Raw genomic sequence first — 23,293 nt, 5'->3', positions numbered from 1 at the left:
GGAGATAGCACAATATTTTACAGTGGGCTTTGTACTGAAAAATGGAAAACCAACAAAAGTTGACAAGGAAATCATGTAGACAAAAATGTATTTTACTAGCAATCAAGGGACATAGAATTTTTAGAAAAGGGAATAAGCTGAAGCTAAGAACACTGAACACAATTATCTTGTTCAGAAAACTGTGAGAGTTGGGAAGTATGGTAATGTATTGCCACTGTAGGGTGCTATAAGCTTTTGACTTTAATGACACTGAATAAGCCATTCAAAACTAAATTATGGCACTTGTGAAACACTTCTGTTCAGTTTTCTGCCAGTGCTACTCTGTTTTAAAAGTCAACATCCCCTACTGGCAGTTTCTTAGCAGGCATTGTGAGAATTCCTTGGATGGCAAATAAGCCTTCATGGTAGATGAGGTATTTAAAATGAACCTGCTTGAAATGCCCTCCAAACTGCGTCAAAAAACTAAGCTGCAAGAAATAGTGGCCTCTCTTTACTGATCACTAATGTGTCCCAGTTGCTGGTTATTAATAAAGGATAAAGTGGATTTGTTGTAGGGAGGAATTCTAAGATATTTCTTGTTTTCTGTCATAAATTAGGACAGGCCACACACTCTGCTAAATCAAGCTATCAGAATGATTTTGATGGGGTTCTATAAGCCTAGGATGTTGCCAGTTATGTTTGTATCTACTTTTCAGAGAACTTCCTCTTTTCCTCTTGAGAGAATGACAAGGAAAAGCAGAGTATTTACTTAAGTTCCAGCAAGTAGATTATTGATAGGTAGATATGAAACAAGTTACTGTTGGCACCAAAGCACCTCGCTGGTTGAACTAAAAAGATAAATTAAAAAATCCTCAAAATGTGATAAATCAATAGTGGTACATGACCCAGTGTAATGATTAGGTAAATTACACACTCAGTTAATAGTCATCAGTTGTCAATCAACTCGTTTGTATTTTTCACATTGCTCTTTTCTGACATTATGGAAAAATCTGTGTCTAGAATACTGTCTGCCTGTGCTTCAACTTGGATGTTTTCTTAAGAGTGAGAAAGGTAGTAAGGGAAATATAATTCAAGTTCTGAAACAGTCTGAGAAATTACATTTTGCTGTATTTCACTTCTATCCTTCCTTCAATTTAATATGTACTTTATACTAGAGAATTGAAAGAAGAATGAAACTTGACTGCAGAACAGTTCTCACACTCTGGGCATGGCTGGATTTGTAAGTGTTACATGTTATACTGAGATCCAAAGGCAAAGTTTGAATTCCTCTGAATTTCTGAAAGCTGAATTTCTTTAGAGTATGAGACACTTTTTCATGGAAAATAGTTATGTGATTTTCACTGTTATAGTTATGCTGAAACTGTTCAATTTCTGATATACAGCACTGCATTATATATTCTTTATTCTCTAGAAATAATGCTTGCATGTGGCTATAACACAGAAAATGAGATATAAGTAAGTCAGATTTGCTTTCATCTAAAAAAAGGTTGAATTATTTTTTACAGCTTTGAAATATTAAATAATCAGCATAACTAACACAAAAAATTCACCATCCAATGAATGGAGTGGTTGTCACTAAAAGACAGCTGGCCTGCTTCATTGCTAGGCTGAGGTCAGCACCATTGTTGGAATTTCATATGTATGCATCTTCCTATAGGCTTTCTACTCTGCCACACCAGACACCAAAGACTTAGCAAGGACTGCCTTAGAATATGCCTTGGGCTTATTTGGGGTAGCAGAACTGGCCTGCTCTGCCCCAAAGTTTCTTCTCTGAGTTCAAAGGCCATACATTACAGGAAAATATAAATTTAACTTCTCTAGACTGTATTGTTTGCATCTCTATTTGTGTTTCCCAAACACTTTGGTTAAAGAAGGTAGTGCTGTGAGACAGGTTAAGCATATATCTAATTTACAAGTGGGGCTTGTCTGATTGAACGGAAACTGGTAACAAATTCATATAATGAATTTTGAAAGAAAAATGTTTCAAAAAAGAAGATATTCCTACTCTCAGGCGTTACTATAAATAAAAGCTAGATGTCAATTTCAAATTAAAATGTATGGAGATTTTTTTAAAGCTAATTCCCATTTAATGCTAGTTCCTCATTTCTTATGGGGAAAGACATCTATTTCATACGGGAGGTAACTAAATTCTCAATGTGTCTGTAAAGAGGTATTCACAAAAATTTCTTCCTGACTGTAAAAAGATAAACACATAGTACCTGAAAATTCCAGGACTGCTGTAAGTATTTTTGACTTTAAGAGACACAGAACTTGAGATGTACAAAATTTAGAAATGTGTGCGTGCTTGTATTGATTAATTCTGAGATTTTTAGTAATTAATAGTTTATACCATTTGTATAATATGTGGTATTTTCTTGTCTGCTGCTCTGCTTCATCAGCTGTCTCTTTATCAAACAGAACCAATGTTTGGAGAATAGCTTCATACCACTAAGTACCAAGCCTATGAAAAGGTAACCATGAAAAAAAATACAGGCTATTACTAAGTTAATTCATGTCAGTTTGCTTCTGAATTTTCACATAAGATAACAGGACTAAAGGTTGGCCAGCATCTTGCTAAATGATCTCTCACATATGTCACTACAAAAGTTGCCCAAATATAAAATAACGTGGGCTTGTATAAGATGTATTAAAACCAGCCTCTGTATCATAAAAAGAAGCATGGAATTGTATATAATATTCCTATAAGAAAAGTACTGATTTCATACTACTGTATTTGCTAACAGTAAGGCAGTTCTTAGCCTACTAATCTATTTGCAGCCATTTTAAAGAAAGGAAAAAAAAAGTGAATACAAGTTCTTCCCTCCTTTGTTTATTGCTGGCAATACAGAAGGAGAAATGCAAATCTGCAGAGATAAGAGAGACAGAGAACAAGATCTCATGTGGGAGGGATTTCCCCCCAGATCTTTTGCCTCAGCCCACATACCCAAACGGTGCAAATACTTAATGCAGATCAGATCTCAGAGTGTGATCCCCACGTAACACTTCTGCAGAACTTCTCTTTGGTGAAATACGGTGTTACTTCGTGTTCATCCCTGTAAATACCTGCAACTCTGGCTGAGAGGCAGCCCTATAGCTCTGCAACATGCATTTCTGTGGAAAATCCAAATTACTGTAGCATATTTTTCCAAATGGTAATTGCTTGGTTTTCTGTTTTCAAGGTCTGTGAAGGCAGTTCATTTTGTGAAACCCAGCCCTACTGGACTTGAAAAGAACAGCAAGCACAGAAGGACAACAACTCACCCGTACTCTTAATTGATCTGGTATTTCTACAAGGTGCCACCCTTTTCCACACCTCCTACCTCCTCCTTAAGTGACTCAGCCTCTGAAGGAGAAATCTCTTGACTTTTCAGACAGCTGGATGGGGAAGAACAGTTCAGCTCTCAGTCTGCTTTGATTGTGCCTCCCGTCCAGGCTGACAAACCACACTGAGCCACGCTAGGACACTAACTTCTACCATACCTAGGTAAGGATGTTAACTGTTCTGGTTTTATACTGTTTCCTACCATGTAGGGAAATTCCTACATTTTCAGTTGTTCTGTGATTTCTTAATGTCCAGTTTAGGATGCCATTTCAAAGGATCTGATTTTCAAGAAGTATGGAGAACTTGACTATGAAAATGCAGCTCTGAAAGTTATACAGTTTTGGCGTTCAGATTCTTGGGAGCTTTCTGATTCCTTCTGTCCATACTATCTTAACGATTTCATTATTTATTGCTAATTGTATTTTATGCTAGTGATAATTCTCTGGCAAACTCACCGCTCAGACCACTTCACATGAATGGCTGTTTTAATGCCATTTTTGCTCTTTAGTTCACTTTATTGTTGGGGTTTTTTCTTTATTTGGAATTTTGTCTAAAATTAATGAGTATTTACTCTTTTATAATTTTCTTGAATTATCTTTATTATTTTGGGGGGAAAAACCCCAGAACAAAACAATCCCAAAACAACAGTTTCCTTTAATTTTCACCTTTGCAAAACTACCCATTCTACTTTAATGCAAGGACTTATCTATACCATGACCCGAACACATGTATAAACAGGAAGGGTTCTTCATCAAAAATCTAGTGAATTGAATGATAGAGACGAATAAAGAAAATTAAAATTGTCACCCCCTGTCCTACACTCTATTAAAAAAAAAAACAAAACAAATACATTTAAAAATGAATGAGTATTTCTAATTTGAAAATACATACAAATTTGGATTGTGATGTAGTTGATTTTACATTAGTGACAGTTCCACAGCTTCTTTCAAAACAGAATCTCCTCCGCCCACATCTTGAAAAACCAGTTTTGAGAGCTCTTTCAGCTACAAATACGTGAATGATTGCTGTCATATTCACGTGGTCTCTAGTCCTATCTTGCCTGTTTTCTTTCTTACACAAATACACATGTTATTTCTGTTTTCTGTGTGGACTATTTCTGTGTTATTAGTTCTGTGGACAAGGCGGTAAAGTAAAGTATTTAAACACAATGTGTTATTTACAGAAGTTCACAAATGTATTATATGGTCATTACTCTGATGTGTAACTCCTGAAAAAAAAAATCCATCTAGGAACACATATTTGTGATTGTTTGATATCTGTAAAATAAATGTAGCAATTTTTTAATGTGGTTTTCAGCAAAAGGATAAAAAGACTAGCTAATTGCCAAACAAACAGAATCATGTTACTGTTGGCAATTGTGTAGGAAGAAATTAGAGCATCAGTTGTACTTAGAGATCTGCACCTGACAGAAGGGGCCTTTAAGGCTATTTGAAGAGATCATATTCTTGTCTGTAATAACAAGTTTGGATTTATGAAGGATTGTACAGCCTTGAATGGTTCTGGCTGTGATAGTGATTTGCAAAACAGCCTTTATCTGCAATCAGGAAATTCTTATTTGAGTATAAGTATAGGTAGACAGATCTGACAGCCCAGTCACAGCACTGTTATCTGAGGGGAGAAAGGATGGATGTGAACAACAGCAAAATTGCTATTGACTTCCAGACCAGAAAGATTTTACCTCACACACTTATGGGTGCCTGTCTAGAAGATAAGCTGCAATTATGTGTGTCCTCAGTGTCTTAGTAGGGCTTGGAAATGTTTATCCTGTATCAAGTCAGGATTACTTAATTCAGTTGCTTGCTCACACTATATTCAAGAGAAATTATGGAGGAATTAATGAAGTTTGCTGACTTGAAAGTTGTTAACTGAAAGCATGGGAACACTGTTGTGTCTTTCCTAACTGTGATTCAGACCAAATGTGCTTTTCTTTAAACCATCATATTCTCTACATTCAGCTCGCATAAATGAAAGATAAGCCACATACTATAGAGCTAAGATTAAGAGTTACAAGGGAAAACAAAGGAAAACAAAAGGTAGAGCTGAAGTAAGCCTTCAGTTCTAATGGAATGATTCTAAAATTTTGAGCTCTGGTTGCTCAGAGGATACTGACTGTTCAGCTTGGTTCAGAGCAGAATGATTCTTAAAGAAGATCAGATTTTGGTGGCAAGCTTCATATTTGGGATAAAGAAAGAACGAAGTATAGGCCAATTTTTATTTTCACATGGCAAATGTTAGATGCTTTCTAAAAGTTGGAACTTGAAGATCATGTAGCAAACAGCAGCTAGCAAGTTGTGGTTGTGTAGAGCCATATATGGAACCCGCTTATTCCAGCTGGTGTTTCATGTGGATATGCCAATCTCAGCAACTTCTCTACAATTGAAGCTGGTTTAGCAATACAGCACAAGAAGCTGGATGACAAGCAAATTCTGAAACATTCCTTTACTAAGTCAGTTGTTCAGCTACCATTTTTTGTATCACCCAGCTCATTAATAATAGTGGGAAATTTGGCATTTTAGGCATTTGAATTTGGTGATGCTTTATATTAAAAACCTCAGTATAAAACCAAATATTTTGACTTCCAGGAGAAGAAGGTGTATCTCTCTTGACACTCCTTCAACATTTACGATGCTGAATTCCTTATTATACAGTGTGATGATAATGCCGAGGCCTCTTGCCTCTAAGCTGTGGAAATTAATATTGTTTTATTAGAAGCAAAATACATATCAACTGACTTCTTGTGAATAAGGTCTTAATGACTGTCATAGCTAGAAGCCAAAGAACAAAGATTTTTTTGTTGGAACTAGTTCAGTCTGATGTGGAGAACATGAATCTTACAGGAAATAATCTTCTATTATTATGTATTTTTTTAAATACAGCAATGCATATGTGTGAAGCCTAATCACATAGACAGCTACAGCCAAGAGCAGAAGGAAGGCAAAAGGAGACTGTGGTGGAGGAATGGGTGTGGTCAGATACCTGTAAACTAGAAGGTCTGGCTTTCAGAATTTAAGACAGGCCTGAGGTATTCTGCTGATCAGAGATGAAAAGGAGATGTAGAAGTGTAAATATAGGTATTTGTGATAAAAATAGTGTTAGAGACTTGTGCTGCTTTTGGAGGAATTTCTTGCCAGGTTAGATGGACTTTTACTTTCCCTGAAGCCATGTCTGAAATTTTTCTGAGTTTCTTTGGGATTATATGCAGATTTCCCACAAAATGTTTGAGGGTCTGAATCTAGGACTGGCATGTCTTAAAACCATTTAGGAACTGCTTACTGGACTGGCCAGGGCAGTTTTAATTTTCGTTTAGAGTTTCCTGACGCTGTTTTTACATTCAAATTACACTGGAGTTGCATTCCTGTTTGTTTTTGTTTTGCATTCCAGCTGAGTTGTTTTGCTTCAGTGGTTGAGATCTTATTAAAAATGTCTGAACATAATTTACTACTACAGCATAGTACAGAAAGCTATAACTCTGCTTTCTCACAATCTCATTTACAAAGTTAAAAACTTTTTGTTTATCTCCCTATGGTCTGAAGATGAGCTGTTCACTGACCTATGTGAATAATGCGACAGTTCCAGATCTTTATGAGCTAATATTTTTAAACTAATGGGATCCTCATAATCTCTAGTCCACTCCCCTTTTCAAATACACAGATACAAACACACACAGTTCAAAATAGTGACGGCCAAGGAAAAATGCTTTGATGAGCTCTATTCTGCCTCTTTATGCAAGATTCTTTTCATTTCTAAGCCCTAAAATTTAAATCTTACCCTGATGATTCTTGATTGTCTGTGCTACAGATTAAAGTAAGATTTTTTTTTAAATTTGCATTTTAAATTTTAATGAATTAATCTTTGATATACACCTTGAAAGCTCAGAGGTAAGAGGAAAGCCTTAAGGACAAAATGGCAGTATTCTGTAGGACTAAAATGCTTGGGTTTAAAATTTCAGACTACCTGGCACATTTTCAGTGCTGACTGTAAAAGGGAGTGTACCTATTTCTTAGAGTCATTTATGCATACTGCTTTTGGGTTGGGACACTATGCAGCAGTTTATTCTGGATGCTGTACACATGTGAAACAGAAATATTGTTTTGCCCTAAAAATATTTAAAAATTAATAGAGAATGAGAAAAAACCCAGTATTAATTAAATGTTGGAAGATGAAAGAAACACACTGGACTCTCATGGATACAAGAGGTGTTGCAAACCTCTTTATAGTTGCTTTTAATTTGGTTTACTTTTCACAAAAGAAGTCTCCTTTTTCAAAGTCTTTGATTAATTTCCCTTAGCAAATGGCTTTAAAAGTACTTGATAGAAAATAAATCCAAAATCCTTCTATGTAAACTACTACTTCTTGAGATGAAGATGTTCCAGTTTTCATTGCTTGAAAATGTACTGAAATATCAAACTTTCTATTATCCTGGGACTGACTAGATCAAATGTCCAGCTGCACCTAAGCTGAAAAAGTAAATCAGAGACCTCTCTATCATCTTGGGACAGTTCAGGAAAATTTATAGTGAAAGTGATAACTATCTAAAAAAACTGATTGCTTGATAACCTACCTGAACAGTTTCTAGGAAATTCAGTTCACATATGCTTAAAATCTTACATAAATATTTTTAAAAGGCATTTTATAACCTATTGCAAAATAAATAAACCTCACCATAGCCCTGAGCATATTTTTATTGTGTGGGAACCAGATCCAGCAGTCACGTGTTTTCTACACACACTGTGCCAATGCTTGCTTGACACCAACAACTAAGGTTAAAAAAATGGAATGCAGGTAGGAGGCTTTCAAAATGCCAGAATTTTAAACTCTACAAAATATTTAGAATTTCACAACTGGTTAAGATACATGCAGACTTTGGACTCCAGTATTAGTTTTGTGTTTACATATTTACTTTCTAGAAAGATCTCTAGTTGTTTAATGCTTCTTTTTGTTTGTTTGCTTGTTTGTTTATGTTGTGATATTTTTTGAGAGGCTATTTTTTTGGAGGTTTTTTTGAGGGGGGGTGGTTTGGATTCTTTCTGTGGTGTTTTTTGTTTTGTTTTGGTTTTTTGTTTGTTTGTTTTTAACCATAAGCTTTTTTTAGTAACTGTTGGGCAGCAAAAGTGTAGAAAAGAAAAATCTGCTTTAAGTGCAATCCTTTGTGGCATCCACAATGGTTTTTTTTTCAGTGTAAGCATTATTCTTAAGCTTTGCCAGAATCCAAAATCTTCACTTTCCACCAGTAAAAGAAGAGCCACAGGCCTCGGTGTCTCCACTCTGTTTTAGGTGTGTGAGCAATACCCTTTACATCTGCAAAAAGAAAAAAAGGATAGCTCTGTCATCCAGAGAACCAGGAATGTTTCTGTTTTTTAAGGACTGCTTCTGTCAGTTTCCTGGTTCTTCAGTAAATTTTAGCAGAAAATATAGTGGAGACAGTGGAATTGATTGTGAGCTTTCCAGCACAGCACTGTTTTCTTGGAAAATGCTGCTTTGCAAAAAGGAATCCATTTGCTACAGAGGGTCGGTTTTACCCAAACTCTTAAGCCAATGTTAGCATTTGGGGCTTTTTTAACTTAAGGGACAATTTTCTGTCATCGAAATGTCACTATATTCTGCTTGATGCTTTCTCTAGGAAACCTGGTATCCACAATCCACATTCAAAGCAAAACATGAAATCTTTTGAGTGGCTCAACTCACAAATATTTTTTTTTTCCAAATCATCAGTCTTGGAGGCTTTTAACCTGATTTGAAGTAAGGGGAGAAGTCAGTGACTGGAAAACTGTTGCAGAGCAGCAGAACTACTTTCTGTCCTGGCCCTCTGCATCAGCCACTGGCCACTGAGGTTGAGGGACCCGTCAGCAGGGCTGGATGAGCTCATCTGTGCTCCAGGTGCTGTGCCAGGGACTGATACCTTCTTCTCCTGGAGCTTGTCACCTCAGCCCACTCTGCAGGACTCCTCTTGCCCTGAGGGCTCTCAGCACACCAAGTGCTCTCAGGGCAGGAGCTCCCAGCAGGGAAGGGGCAGGGCAGGGATGCAGGGATCGCTGTCACCAGGCAGGGAAGAGCCCCCAGATTGGGGGCTGAGCAGGGCTGTGGCCGGCCCTCAGCCACTCCAGCCTGTCAGACTGAACTTGTGCAAGGAGATGTGGACAGCAAACCCGACCTGTCTTTGGGGCAGATTCCTGATCTTGCTGACAACGCTCACTTCCTTTCTTTGTAACTTTTTCTTTTAGATTCCCGCAGAAGGGCGGAACAATCCCACGGGACAAATGTCGGCTTTCAACGCACGGAAGCAGTCTCCTCCTCACCAAGGAGGTAACATCGGGTCTCCTCCATTCCCCGCTCCAGCGGCACTGCGGGCTGAGGCGCGGCCGGGCTCTGTGCAGGCCTCTCGGTGCCCCCGGCGCAGCTCCCTCACGGGCAGGGCCAGGAGGGCCGGCACGGCCATCGCCACCCGCTTCAAGTGCCAAACTCCTGGGGTTGGGCATGTGGCTGGCAGAGATTGAGGCCAGAACATCCCACTGGGCAGCAGAGTGTGGTGGAGCTGGGTGGTGAGGGGCAGGGGGGTGTGGTGGTCATGGAAAACCCACAGGAGCAAGGTGGCTGCGAGGGCAGCGGGAAGATCCACCGGTATCCCCACCATCTCTTTGACTCTCACAGGGAGAATGAGGAGAAATTGAGGAAAAGTGGAATGGGGGAAGGGGAGAAAAAAGCTGTTTAATCATTGTCTGATAGGATTGTTTAGTCCTCTGGAGGAGTAAAACTCGAGGAGGTCTGGAATTTGCTTTCTATGTGGAGAAATAACCAGAGGCAAACTAGAAACATGATGAAATTTTCCATTTCCCTGAACCTCAAAAATATTTCTACAGACTGAAAGGCTTTGAGATGCGCGAGGACCTGGTTCAGGTGGGATGTGCCAGGCTCAAGTGCACCAAAATTCACGAAGCCACAGCAGGGAGCTGCTTGGCTCCACTATATTAAGGATATAAATTTTTATTGTCAAATAGAGTCTGGGATGAGCTGCATTTGCTTGTGCTCGTGTGACCTAATCTGTAGTATCAGATCTATGTTTAATTTTTTAGCTGAAGCTTGGGAGAAAATTCATTAGGCCCAGAAAAGAGTAATGTTCTGCTAGCCCAGAGCCTCAGGCATTAGCAGATTGCTTGCTAATCTGCTAAACCCTTGTCAAGCATTTCTTGACAAGAAAACAATATATATTCCTGGGCTACCAGCTTTATACAAGGTTTCATGACACGTTCTTTGCACTTAGCCGTTTAAAAAGCCATGATTTCTGAGAAATCCAAGTGATTTTTGACAACCCACTGGAGCTATTCAGGCAAGTCTGGGATGCCATCTTTTTTTTTTTTTTTTGAAGTCTTTAAACTCAAATTTTAATAAATATTTTCAAGATAAAAACTAGCTCAATAGGTGGTGAACAGGCTGATGCAGAATTCATGCAGTGAGGATAGATTAGTTTTTATTAATCTCCTGAGTTTGTCAACTCATTCTTGCAAACAGCATTCTCCCTGTCCCTGGTCATTTCTCAACTGGCTGGATCTATGCTGCTTAAAAAGAAGAAAGCCAAACCTGGGTATCAAGGCCAAGAGACGGAAGCACACACCTGTGCTATCACAGCCACGGCTCCTAAAACACCTGCCACTTCTCTAGCACCTCACTCTTGGAGAGAGGAAGTCCAACACAGAACCAGAGAACATCTGCAACTAGGCAGTATCAGTGATGAGTCCAAACCTTTCATTCCTTCTCTTTCACTAGGCAGTATGGACATATCTATAGGGAATTGAAACAGGCACAGTTTGAATTACAGACATTTATACATTTTTAGACTGAATTTGATCTCTTTTTACAGATCTCTTTTAATTCTTTTTATCTTTATTTTGTCTACTTTTAGGAAAAAAAAAGTGTTCAAAAATTCACTCTTGGCCATTGTCACTAAAGATAAACGGTTTGGTGCTTTATTACAATTTGGTCTTCCACTCACAGTAGCTATTTGTCATTTTTTAATGTTATCACTACAGGTGAAGTTCTTGTATTAAATGCAAGGAGTACATTTTCTTATAAATCAGAGCAGAATGCCAAAACACAGCTCTGAAAAATGACATATTACTGGCTGCATGTGTTTTTTCTGGAGCATGTTCTTTTTACACATAATATTTATAGTATAATTGCTGAACACCAGATAGTGATGCCTCCTGAAATTTGAAAATCCTTTTGTGTGAATGCTCAGAGAGTGAAGAATTAATGGAGAAAACCATGAGTGTGTTTAGAGGAAAACACAAGACTCTCTGTACTTTTTATCTTTTTTTCTTTTTAATTAATTGGCTGTATTCACCAAAAATTTGCATATTTAATATTTCACCCTCTTTTCTCTGGAAAAATTTGGGGCAAATATAGCAATTAAAAAGATGGAATTTCTATTTGGTCTGAACTTCTATTTTTTTCATTTTAATAGGCCATGTAAAAATATCACAACAATATTTCCTCTTACCTCAAACAGGGTGATGATATGAAACTTAGGTGGACTGAGAATACTAAACAATAGTCATTGCATATTTTGCTTGCAAAAAGGGCCAAAATCCTCATGAAAAAAACAAAGGAGATAAACATCAGCTTTCTAATACAAGGAAGAATTCATATTCTCCCAAATCAAGTGTTACTGTTACTTTCCCAATACACTAAATATCAGCCGTGTTGAACAAAGATATTTTAGGTTGTTTTCAAAAGTAAGGTTTCCATATTTGTTCAGCATGTCAGTTTGTCTCTCCCAATAACCATTGAAAACACACACCAATTTTAGTTAAATTTGATGTAAAGGTATTGCTTTGATTAAAATTCAGATTAAGATTAAGTAACTGACTAGTAAAGAAACTCTGTTCATTCAGCCTTAGAGGAAAAAGCTTCAGAGGGTGTCTGACTCTTTGAGAAACATGAAAATCCACATATTTTGAGCTGGGTGTAGTAGGAGTGCCACGTGGTCACCTCAAGATTAGCTGTCATTCAAAATTTGTATCCTGTCACACATCTGCAAATACAAAACCCACAGACAACACCCCAGGAAACAGGATTCATTAGTCTGACTTTCCTGGGATTACTGTGGTATGCAAATTTCATAATTCCTTTATCAGATCTGTGAAATGTGTTTACATTAGAAACAGGCAAAGCAGTTTCATGTGAAGGATGAAACTGAATTTAGTATGCTAAGCTGGGATTCTGCAGGCCCTTCAAGGTGAAGCTCCAAACTTTTCAAGAAGCAATCTGGATTAAACAGGTGTGATATCTGAAAATTCAATTGGTATTAAACTTTTGCCTATTTCAACGTATGTAATAGTACTTTAGGTTTCCAAAGTTTTTCTACATGTTCATTTTCAAGACCTGTTTCTCTGCATTTGCAGATAAGAAGAGCCCCTCTGTTGCAATTAAAAGCAGACAACAGGCTACTCATGATGTCAATAAACGACGGACCCTTTTGCAAGATAACAGCTGGATAAAGAAGAAGCCTGAGGAGGAAAGGTAAGAAAAATATGAAATGTATTTCTTCCAATTTAGTTCAGTATGCCATGTACCTTTGCACGGAGCATCTACTTCTGCGTGGATAGTGTCAACCAGAATTAGGGGAATTCAATCAAATAACTCTTATTTATTTATCTTGATGAAGTATTGATTGTCTTTTGTAAGTTTTAGTTTGCTGAAGATTCACTGACTGTTTTTCATTGGGACTTTTGAGTGATGAGTATTTAATGAAGTTCTGCCCTACAAGTAAAATCCCACAGTCCACATGTCTAGGTTGCAAGACTGTGATCTTTTTATAAGCAAGAGGATTATAAATCTTGGCAAGTTTTTTTAAGGAGTCTAAGTCAGAATCAGTTTAAATTTCTTCTAGTGTAAACTATGACTTGAATTACACCAGAAACAATGCTTTGAGACCATGTTATCATTATCTGGTCCATGAACAGCTTGTAGGAAGACATAATTCCTACTTTCTTACTCTAAAATGTCTGGAGTTCTCTACTGCAGAGTTCTACAGCTGGTGCAATTACAGTGGTAGTGGACAGTTGTGAAATCTGATTGAAGACAGGAAATCTTTTGCCAAGAAAACATTATATATTTTTAATACTTACTGTTTTTCTTTTGCTTGAAGTGCTGATGAAAACTATGGAAGGGCGGTGCTTAACCAATACAAATCCCAAGATAGCCTACACAGGTATGGTCGAGTATCTGAACACGTTTCTAATTATATTACCAAACAAAGTAAAGAGTATCCTTTTACTGTATCATTAACAAAGCACAGAATTTGCTTTGTTCAGTTTTAGTCTATACATATTTTCACTGACTCCAGTGAATCTGACTCCAGTGTCAATAATTGATCACTGCAGTGGATCCAGGGTTTGATCTGTTGACACCTGGATGGTCTAAACCCCTGGATGATACTTTAATCTGAGACATTGATACTCTTTCATTAATGATGAGTTGTTTAATAAAATCAGTGACCAAAGTGACATTTCTATTTTTTTTCTTTCAGCAGTAGCACAAATGGAAAGGAAGATCAGAAAGCTGTTCTTGGACGATTCAGATCTGATACCACCTTGGACAGGTAGGGCTCTTTTTCTGGATGTATTGTATGTTGTGATTGTTATACTGGTGGGAGGTCTTTAAAAAGAAAGCATGAATGAAGTCAGTGTTTTTTTAAAGTTTTCTTATTTATTAAGCATCTAAGCAAAAGACTTTGAATGATTTTTACATGAATTTTCAATGAGACAAACGAAAATGGGATTTGAGAAAAGGTTATTTTGATATCTTCTTTTTTTTTGGTACCTGTTTCTATGTATTCTTGTCCTCATAAATGTAAGTATCTTTCCACAGCTGATAACCACTCCTCTCCAATTTCCTCCTTTTAAAATTCTAAACCCAAGTCATATCTCCAATAGCTAAGCACAAGATGGCTAAACCCATAGTTCTTTGCAAATACTACGATCAGTACCAATGTCAGCCATGCTTGTCATACAGGTGCTTAATTTGAATGTTCTGTTCAGCCTTGACCTCTGCTGAGTGAAGACATGACCATGCTTGTGCTTGCCGATTCTTTCTTTGTTGCATCTTCAAAATCCAGCCACCATTAACATCTGGTATCCAGAACATGCTGAGGCTATGAGAACCAGCACTTAAATGCGCACTGTGGGAATAGTGCACTTTATTTAGTTGGGGTTTAGCACTGTGTTATTTTATTTCATGATCATTAATTCTCTTGTAAGAAAAAATGCAAAATTGTTACATAAAATTTACCTTCTCCACAGGAGTTTGAAAAAGAATAGGCAAAAGACCTGTGCAGTACCATCACCCTGCCTGTTCTTGTACAGCCCAGTGAAACCTGCTCTATTGCTTCACTCATCATGAGGAAGCTGTTCTATAACTTCAATTTTCTGGTTGCTCTTCTTTGTATCTTTTCTATTTCCATATTAGTTTTATTGATCTGGGAATCCAAATCTCCATGTAGGTATTTAAGATTTGTGCACACCTTGTATGTACACAGAGGAGTAATAACAATGATTTGTTTTTCATTTGCAACTCCTCCCATTGTACTTCATAACGTTGAGTTTGCTCTTTTGAGTGCTGCTAAGAATTGAGTTTTAATTTTCACAACATTATCTATGTAATTCCAAGATTTCTTTTCTAACTGATAATTGCTGGTTCAGAGATCAGTTGTTTCTCTTGACAGGCATTACTTTGCATCCAAGAAAAGTGACTGTCATGTGCCATTTTAGAAATCTGACATGTTAGCAGATGACTTCTGAAAAGCTTTGCCAGTCACCATTTGTTTTGACTACCAGGAAGTAATGACATTGGCAAGCAACATCATCCCACTCTCCGTTTTTCCAGATAATGCATGAATGTATGGAAGAACACAGGTTTTGTACAGATCTCTCCTTCCACTCTGGAAACTTGCCATTAATTTCAAACCTTTGTTTCTTACTTTTTAAGCAGTTCTTTTCTCTATTACTCATGGGAGGTCAGTTTACTTAAGAACACTTAAAACAGACTTCTATGAAGTTTTTTGGCAATTCAAGTAGCATATATCACCTATGTCACACTTACTCAGATGGCCACTCACTTCGAAACAATTTTTAAAGTTTGATTTTCATGCCTCAAACCCTGATGGCTAATTTAGAAGTCATAGGACAAATCCAGTTTCTACACGGTCACTGAGGAGCACTGTTCTTTTGTACTCGATATCTTTTTGGTCTATGCTGAGATATTAAAGTGTCTGAATTATTTCAGGTTGTAAGCTGACTGTCTTTGTCTTTTCATACACACAAATATCTAACATAAAGGATTCTTAATATGCAACTGATGACAAAGTATACCAAAAGAGGACTTTAGGTGTAAATAAGAACTGTACCAAGTGAAGAACATCCTTCCCAGAGGAAACAGAAGTATTATTAGGAGCTAAGTATTTGACAAAAGATGAGACAAACCTTGTAAGTCAGGTAGGGATGAAAATGACAATGCTATTTTTCCATGAACTAAATGATCCTAAGTCCAGAATAGCTTCCAGCAACACTAAATCCCAACTGCATCTACAGCAATTAGATTGGGATAGATGAGACAGAAGCAAATTACATACTTTCATTGTTTGCTTTATTAATAATCTAATACTTTGGAATGATAGAAATTATTAGGATCAGAGAGCAAATCAGAAACCATTGCAGTGTGTGGCATGAACCTGCTTTCCACATCTTGAATGCTGCATGCATCATTTCACTGATGTGAAGGAACTACAAGAGGAACAGAAAAAAAAATTAAAGAGGAAGGTGAGAAAGGATGGAATAGCTCTCATATGAAAAATGTCTGAAAAGAAAAAAGGTCCTCAGCTTGGAAAAGAATAATATAGGGAAACTTAGTAATGAAAGAATATTTTATGTTTGTTGTACTGCAAGAATGGGGAGATACTCTATAAATGTTTGGGTAATGAAATAAGAAAACAAAATGAAACAGAGAAAGAAAGAGAAAGATAGAGTGAAAGAGCAAAAGAAAGAAAGAAAGAAAGAAAAAAAAAAGAAAGAAAGGAAAGAAATAAAGAAAAGGAAAGAAAATAAAAGGAAAGGAAAGGAAAAGAACATATATTTTTCCTTTAATGCACATATTAATTGTAGGAGTCACCACCACAGGATACTATGGAAGCCAGAAGTTTAACTTAGTTCAGATAAACATTACTTGTGTAAATGGACCATTGATCCAGGTGTGTCTGTTGGAAGCAGCGTCGTGGGGGAGAACAGAGGATATTCTTTGATTCCTTATCAGAAGCTCGAAAGTTATACCAGAACTTAACACAAGGCTTACCTTTCTTTTACTTTTTTTTTTTTTTCCCAAGCAAAAAAAGTGCTGGCTTTAAAATGAGAAAATACAAAACTATCTAAAGCATTGCGCTGGAATTTTGAAAATACGTAATAAAACGTGAAAGAAATGCTGGTTCGCTGGCGAATGAGACGGAACCCTCGGGTTTGCATCCACAGCAGTGCCAGCAGGGTTAGTGAGACCTCTAGTGACCTTCCCGGCAACTGTAGTTGCTGTCACATCACATACTGCCCTGACAGGAGACGGTTCTTTGCAAAATTGCATTTAAGATTTGCAAAAGACACAGAGCACACGCTGGTGCAGATTGTGTCCCAGAACTCCCTGGAAGGCTTTTCATTAAATACAACAGTATCCTGTGCTGCTTGAAGGCAGGACACAAAATATTTTATACATAACATCAGATCACAGTTCTAGGATTAATTATTTTGCATCTATGGCTTCAGTTTATAGATGAGAATAAGTAATTAAAAAAATATATATATGTAAGTTGTAGCTCAAGATGTGTTTCAGCTGATTTAATCAAATATTTAAGATCACCCCCTCAACTTAGTATTTGTCCTCTATTTCAATATACGTCACTTTAAGCTTTTCAAAGTCCCCCAGTCCTTACAAAAAAATAGTCCACATATAGGAAGCAAGCTGGAATAAAATAAGAACCTAATCTGCTTCAGCTGTGACAGCTACATGATGTTTTCTGTGAAAATTTTGAAGGGTTTTAGGCAACAACTGTAGAAACCATAAAGGGCTTGAAAAATCATGCGGTTGTTTCTTCATGTAAATTTCATGGCTTAATGAAATCAATTCAAGCACAAAGAATCCAACTTTTTTGATAGAAATTACTCCTGTCGGTCAATACCATGATTTGCCAGGGATTTTGCACTAGATTACTTTCCTATCTTATTGATCTATTAAATCTGTAAATAAAACAAGACTGTTGCATATCTCTAGGAATGGTGAGGCAGAGAAAAAGTTGTGTGTACTGCTGGACTTAACATTGCTTTCTTGCTGGTCTTTTGACCTAATTCAAAGGAGTTGTAATAAATATTTAGCAACAGTGACATTTGATACAGTATTATTGTTTGAACATCATCTTGGGAAACTTCTTCAGTGAGATACTCAGAGTCTTCAGATAATAATGCACAAAATTTATATAATTTCAGCGACTGTTTTCGACCTTTAGTGATATTGGGATATTTCTGATACTGGGATATCAGTACACAGGGCAAAATTATACTCCATCTTATAATTTAATTGAAAATTAATTTTGAAAAAATAGAATGGGTATTATAAATAATTCCTCTGTTCCTGACAGAATTCCAGCCGGAAGTGATACTGATAAGAAAAATAAGTCCCCAACTCTGAACCATAAGCAAAACAACAGGTATGAATTTCAGAAGCATTATCATCTAAGTTTTATGTATATAAGTTATCATGTATCATTTATCATGCATTATCATCTAAGTGTTATATATTACCATAACTTTAGAATTCATATAGACGCACCAAGATTATATAGAGAAATTATTTGTATGGCATATGGCCTGGTTTAGGCTTCATTTGACCACCTGACTTCTGGAATGTGGGCATCGATATCTAAATTATCATAGACTCTTTTTATAGTTGATGAGGAGAAAAAACAAAAAAATTCATTAAAACCAGAAGAATTTTCCCTAAAGAATCCCGTTTCTCCACACAGTTTCAAAGGGACACCACCTTGGATTACACATTTACTCTGCATAATGATTATTTAATAATTATGGGATTTTAAATACAAAAAAAAAAAAGAAAGATTAAGAGTATTATGAGAAATGTGGGTATGTTCTAGAGCACTAGAATTCTCTGCATAAAATCTATCAAATAAAATACATAATTCTGAGGAAGGATAAAGAAAAAAAATCTATTTAATGCTTTCTGTGAAAAATGCCATTGTACACTGCCAGTGGAAAACTTGAGTACCAAAACATAAAAAATAGTTTTTTGCTAACCTAGCAGATTTTTCCAGTGGAAACATTTTCTTTGGTCAGAAGGCCAGTCTTTTGATTAAAACAGTTTTAACTTAAAAGAAGTTACTACAACATTATGGATACATTATTTAAAAAGTTGCTATGATTCAGAGGTGGCCACTCTATATATGTCATAAAATTCCACAACACTGAAAAATTATTTTCTAAAAAACTTCCACCTAGTACCTGATTGAAATTTTCATTTTCATTTAAGAAAGTCAGAAGAGCTCAGCCACCATACTTGTAAATGCATCACTTTGTGTCTTCATCAATGTCAGTAGAGTTGTGTCAGTAATAAATTACACAGAAGATAGTTGCTAGAGAGCACTGCAATTAAAAGTCATCTTGTGGAGAATTGAGATATTACTCTGAAGAGCAAATCAGTATCTCTGGCATTTAAAGGTCAACTGAGGTCACTCTTTCAAATTATAATTTTGCACCCATTATGTTGTAAATCATGTTGATGATGGCACATGAAGCATCATATAAATTGAATTTTATAGGGTGTTTTTTGGAGAGGGTTTTTTACAGACCAACAATTAATTCTGAAGTGGGACTTAAGAGAGACTTAAATTGTATGTATTTTTTTCCTGCCAGAGAGCAAAATGATTTATAAAGCACTCTTCTTCAATGACTGTTATTATGTGTCAATTACTATCATTAAGAATTGCAGAGGATAAGACAATAACTTTTTGATGAATGTTATAAGAAATCGCTGGCTTGGATTTTTTATAGTTTAGTTTTAAAACATATCCTAACATAAAGCATTCTAATTGAACAAGAAACAAAATTTCAAGTAAGAAAATGAAAGATATTATTATTAGAGTGTTTGGAGACTAAAGTGTAGGTACAGAAGTCAAGATTTTAAGAAGTCAGAAATTACTTTGGATAGCAAGTAAAAATGCAGTTGTGTAAACATCAGAACCCCTTAAGGTCTCCCACATTTTGTGTCCCTTGATGTATATAAACATAATTATAGCATTTACCATACCCATTTGTATCATTCTGATAGCAGAAATATTATTTTTTTTCTTTTAATCATTTAAAATGATGCTTTTTCTGAAGATTAACTCACTAAATGTATTTCCTTAACAGACAATCTTGGACTCCTAATGCAGCATCCCCAGCCACTACAGTTACTTCTCCAATCAAGAAAAAGAGGTATTCATTATCACCACTGCTTGGTTGATAGAGTGTCTATAGCACTTTGTTAAACCTCAGTAAAGTATCACAATTACATTAAAAAATTACCTACTTCCTCCACCAGCACCCTCAAACTCCTCTGCAAGCTTCAAGAATTAAACTTTTACATCCTCTGTCTTTTTCCATGGGATTTACAGCTTTTATCTCTGTAGAGACAGTTTGGTGAGCCATGGCACTACTCTTGGCTACAGCCCCTAACTCAGCTGGTGTACTCATTTTCAGTGTCCAGTTTTAAAGCATTGTAGCTCACTGCAATTGTGAAATCTCTGATTCCAAACTTCACTCTGTGCTGTTGCAGTGCATATGAATTACACAGTTTTCGTAATGATACACAGCTACCTTTAAAAATCTGGATTTCAGATAGCATTATCTAGGCAAGAATAAAAGCAGGGTGTACAACTAAACACATTTTTAATTTAAAATGTACTGCTGGTGATAGCCATATTTTTCTGCATCCTTCCCAGCTGCAAATTCTGTTCATTTACGATTTTCTATTTTATATTTAATGCATAGAAGTATGATCAGTAGACTAATGAATGTAGAAATGAAAATGTCATTGTATTTATGTTAACAGACCTGTTTAGTGGAAGTTTATGCTGTTTTCAGTCCAGTAGTTCTCTTCAGGCTCTTGGAAGATACGGAAGGCCATCAATGAATTGCACTGCTTCTGGTGTAAATTGTTTTTGCCTAGAAAACAGTTGCTGGATTGATAGTTGTGAGGGTAAAAAAAAAAAAACCCAAACAAAACTGAAAGTGTTTGTGCTGTTTATGTGACCTCTAATAGCCTGATTGTGTTCCTTGTGTTGATACTTGACAAGCTTTGTGCATTTTATCTGGTTGTCCTTTCCATGAATGATCCATTTATTTATACCACTCAGATTGCAGAAAAAAAAAAAACCCTAGAGTTACAGAACATTTTTCACAATAAATAAAATTACTGTACTATTTCCTATTCCATTCAGTTTTCTGTAAATATGGTATAAAAAGTATCAACATGCAGTCTTTGAAAATACTGATAATTTAAGAAAAGTTCCAGGTATTTTTACATCACTTCTATTCTAACATTCACTGTTCAGCCCCAGAGCATTAAACTAATACTGAAAAAATTATTTCTTTAAATTTACAGACAATCTTGGATGCCTCCCCCAGTTCCGAGTAGTAAGATGCCGACAGAAAAAGCGGAAAGCAAACGGTGCGTATCAGTGATCACTGCTTATTTCCTAACTCTGGGCTAGAGGTCATTTTGGGAGCAAGAAAGCAGGGCAGTCCTTTGGTGGACTGAGCTCGATGCAGATGGCATGTAAAGAGAAAGCATCCCATGCCTAAGTACTTGTCTGGGCTCTCGGCAGCCTGATGCTCAGCATTGACTGGGGCCTGAGCATATGAAGTGCCAGCAACCTGACATTACATGAGTGATCCCAACATTTTTCTATCATTCTTGCAATTCTTTTTTCATGATTTCACTTTGGACTATTCCAATTAGTTCTCCTCAAGGCAAATGTGTTGTAGAGAGACTGGCCATAAGGGCAGGGATTTGTTGGTGCCATTTGGATTGACAGTCAGGGGCCCTTTTGGGTATCAGTGTGAACAAAACTGATACCCAAAATCTACTAAGTACCCTGTCATCAAAGTATCCAAGAACAAACAATCAGACTAAAGTTACTTGCAGATGAATGTTTGATGTTTATTTCTGAAGTTGTGGTTGTTTTCTGGCAGAATAGAAAGAGAACAGGGAATGTTTCTTGTGCTTTTATCTAAAAACATAATTTGGATGGTTTAAAATATTAATAAATAAACCTTCATGATCTTCTTTTCTTGTGCCCACTATTTGCTGCTGCATGGCCTTCTGCTTCCCTAGTTTTACACTGGGAAATTTCCAACATGAGTCTCATGTGCAGCAATGACGAAAATGAAATGAAACAGAAATGAATGGATACACTGTGATGTTAGATATAAGCCTTGGTAGACTATTTCCCTAGGAGTTTATGGAATGTCTGGCACTGGAAGACTTAAAATCAAGTTTAGCAATAATTTTTAATCTTATGCTGTGTTTACTACCCTCTATCTTTTTGGCCAAGATTCAGTCACTCTCCACCCAGAAGAAAGATGGCTCAAAGATGTTATAGTTTATTTTCTTTGAAGTCAGTCCTTACTAGATGTTCTCAATGTGCCAGCTGAGAAGAATTTATCTGGCTTCATTTCAAAATCTTGCTAAGATCATGGTTATTTTGAAAGCATAGGATAATGCTCTATATGGCATCCACCCAGCTTCCAATTGCAAGCTGGAATTCCTGTGTTCTTCTTAACACTAATTATCCAGTTACTCCTCCAGTCTCACAGTTCAGAGAAGACTGAAAACAGGCATATTCTTTCTGAAGCTTTCATGAGCCTTCCTAGATCCTTTAACAATAGTGCCATCACAAACAGCTGGTAAAAAAATGTGATGGGCATTTATTGATTACTTGGTTTATCTTTTAAAAGTGCTTTGAAGATGTAGAAGCTATTTCAAGTTGTGACTATTATAATACCTAAAAAGAGTTATCAAAGGACCGCCTTTTACGTGCCTGTGAGTTTCAGGAAATAAAGTGCCATGCATAGATGCTAATAAGCAGAGTTTCTAAAGGTCGCTGTCAGTCTTAAAGACTGAGCAAAGAACTATTTGCTATTTGTGTCTTTTCTTCACATTTGAGAATGGCTGACTGCTCTGCTATCCTCAGGAAGGGAGTCCAGCAATCAGGGATATGTGGGTTTTCTTGGTCAGGGTTATGTATGTACTTTTGTGATTCTGAGATGTTCTAGACTTTTATAGTTAAACATGATATATATAAAACATATAAACTTCCAGAGTTCTTTGCCTCAGTTTCAGCTGATTAAACACACTTTACAGAACACTTGAAAGAAATTGCAGTCGGAGCTAAGATGATAAGCAGCTCACTGTATTTGAGTTTCATGGTTGTGGATTGTGTGCTGAAAACAAAACACTCTGAATCAAAGCGATTAACTGGAGAATGTTAATTGAAGAATGATTGTTTTAGTTATATAAAGAATATGGCTTGAATTTAGTATTGTGCTTCTTGAGTTAAACATATATTCTACATTTGTAAAAAATTATCTTGGAAGGAAGGGAAAATAAAAGTAATCGCTGTTGACAGATCTAAATCTTGCAAAGTGCTTCAATACTAGCATTTTGCTACTTGGTTTCTGAAATGCTTACTCTTTTCTTTCTCTAGATCCACTTCAGAAAATTCAGAGGCTCCAACAACGTATATCTTACTTTGCTTCTTAGTAGAATTAGAAATTTAACATGCTCCTTTGCATAAACCTCAATTATATTTTACATTTATTTTTAATACAAACGCTGCTTAATTTACCTGGGAGGGTTCCTCTG

General features: G+C 36.5%; 1 protein-coding gene across 1 annotated transcript in view; it reads left to right on the top strand.

The window, feature by feature from the left end:
• Positions 1 to 9,908: 9,908 nt before the first annotated feature.
• Positions 9,909 to 23,293, top strand: part of SCEL (sciellin) — a gene marked incomplete at both ends in the record, with an annotated part of 50,531 nt that continues 37,146 nt past the window's right edge. Inside the window, 7 exons of the mRNA XM_084201005.1 lie at positions 9,909 to 10,017; positions 12,742 to 12,859; positions 13,488 to 13,550; positions 13,869 to 13,940; positions 18,012 to 18,080; positions 19,798 to 19,863; positions 21,032 to 21,097. Of these exons, the coding sequence (XP_084057131.1) occupies positions 9,909 to 10,017; positions 12,742 to 12,859; positions 13,488 to 13,550; positions 13,869 to 13,940; positions 18,012 to 18,080; positions 19,798 to 19,863; positions 21,032 to 21,097 (563 nt within the window). The remainder of the gene's footprint in view (positions 10,018 to 12,741; positions 12,860 to 13,487; positions 13,551 to 13,868; positions 13,941 to 18,011; positions 18,081 to 19,797; positions 19,864 to 21,031; positions 21,098 to 23,293) is intronic.

The sequence above is a fragment of the Fringilla coelebs genome, assembly GCF_963513975.1.
Source record: "Fringilla coelebs genome assembly, chromosome: 2".
Classification (NCBI taxonomy): Eukaryota; Metazoa; Chordata; class Aves; order Passeriformes; family Fringillidae; genus Fringilla; species Fringilla coelebs.
The sequence above is the reverse complement of the archived record's forward strand: the minus strand, read 5'-3'. Positions and strand labels throughout refer to the sequence as shown.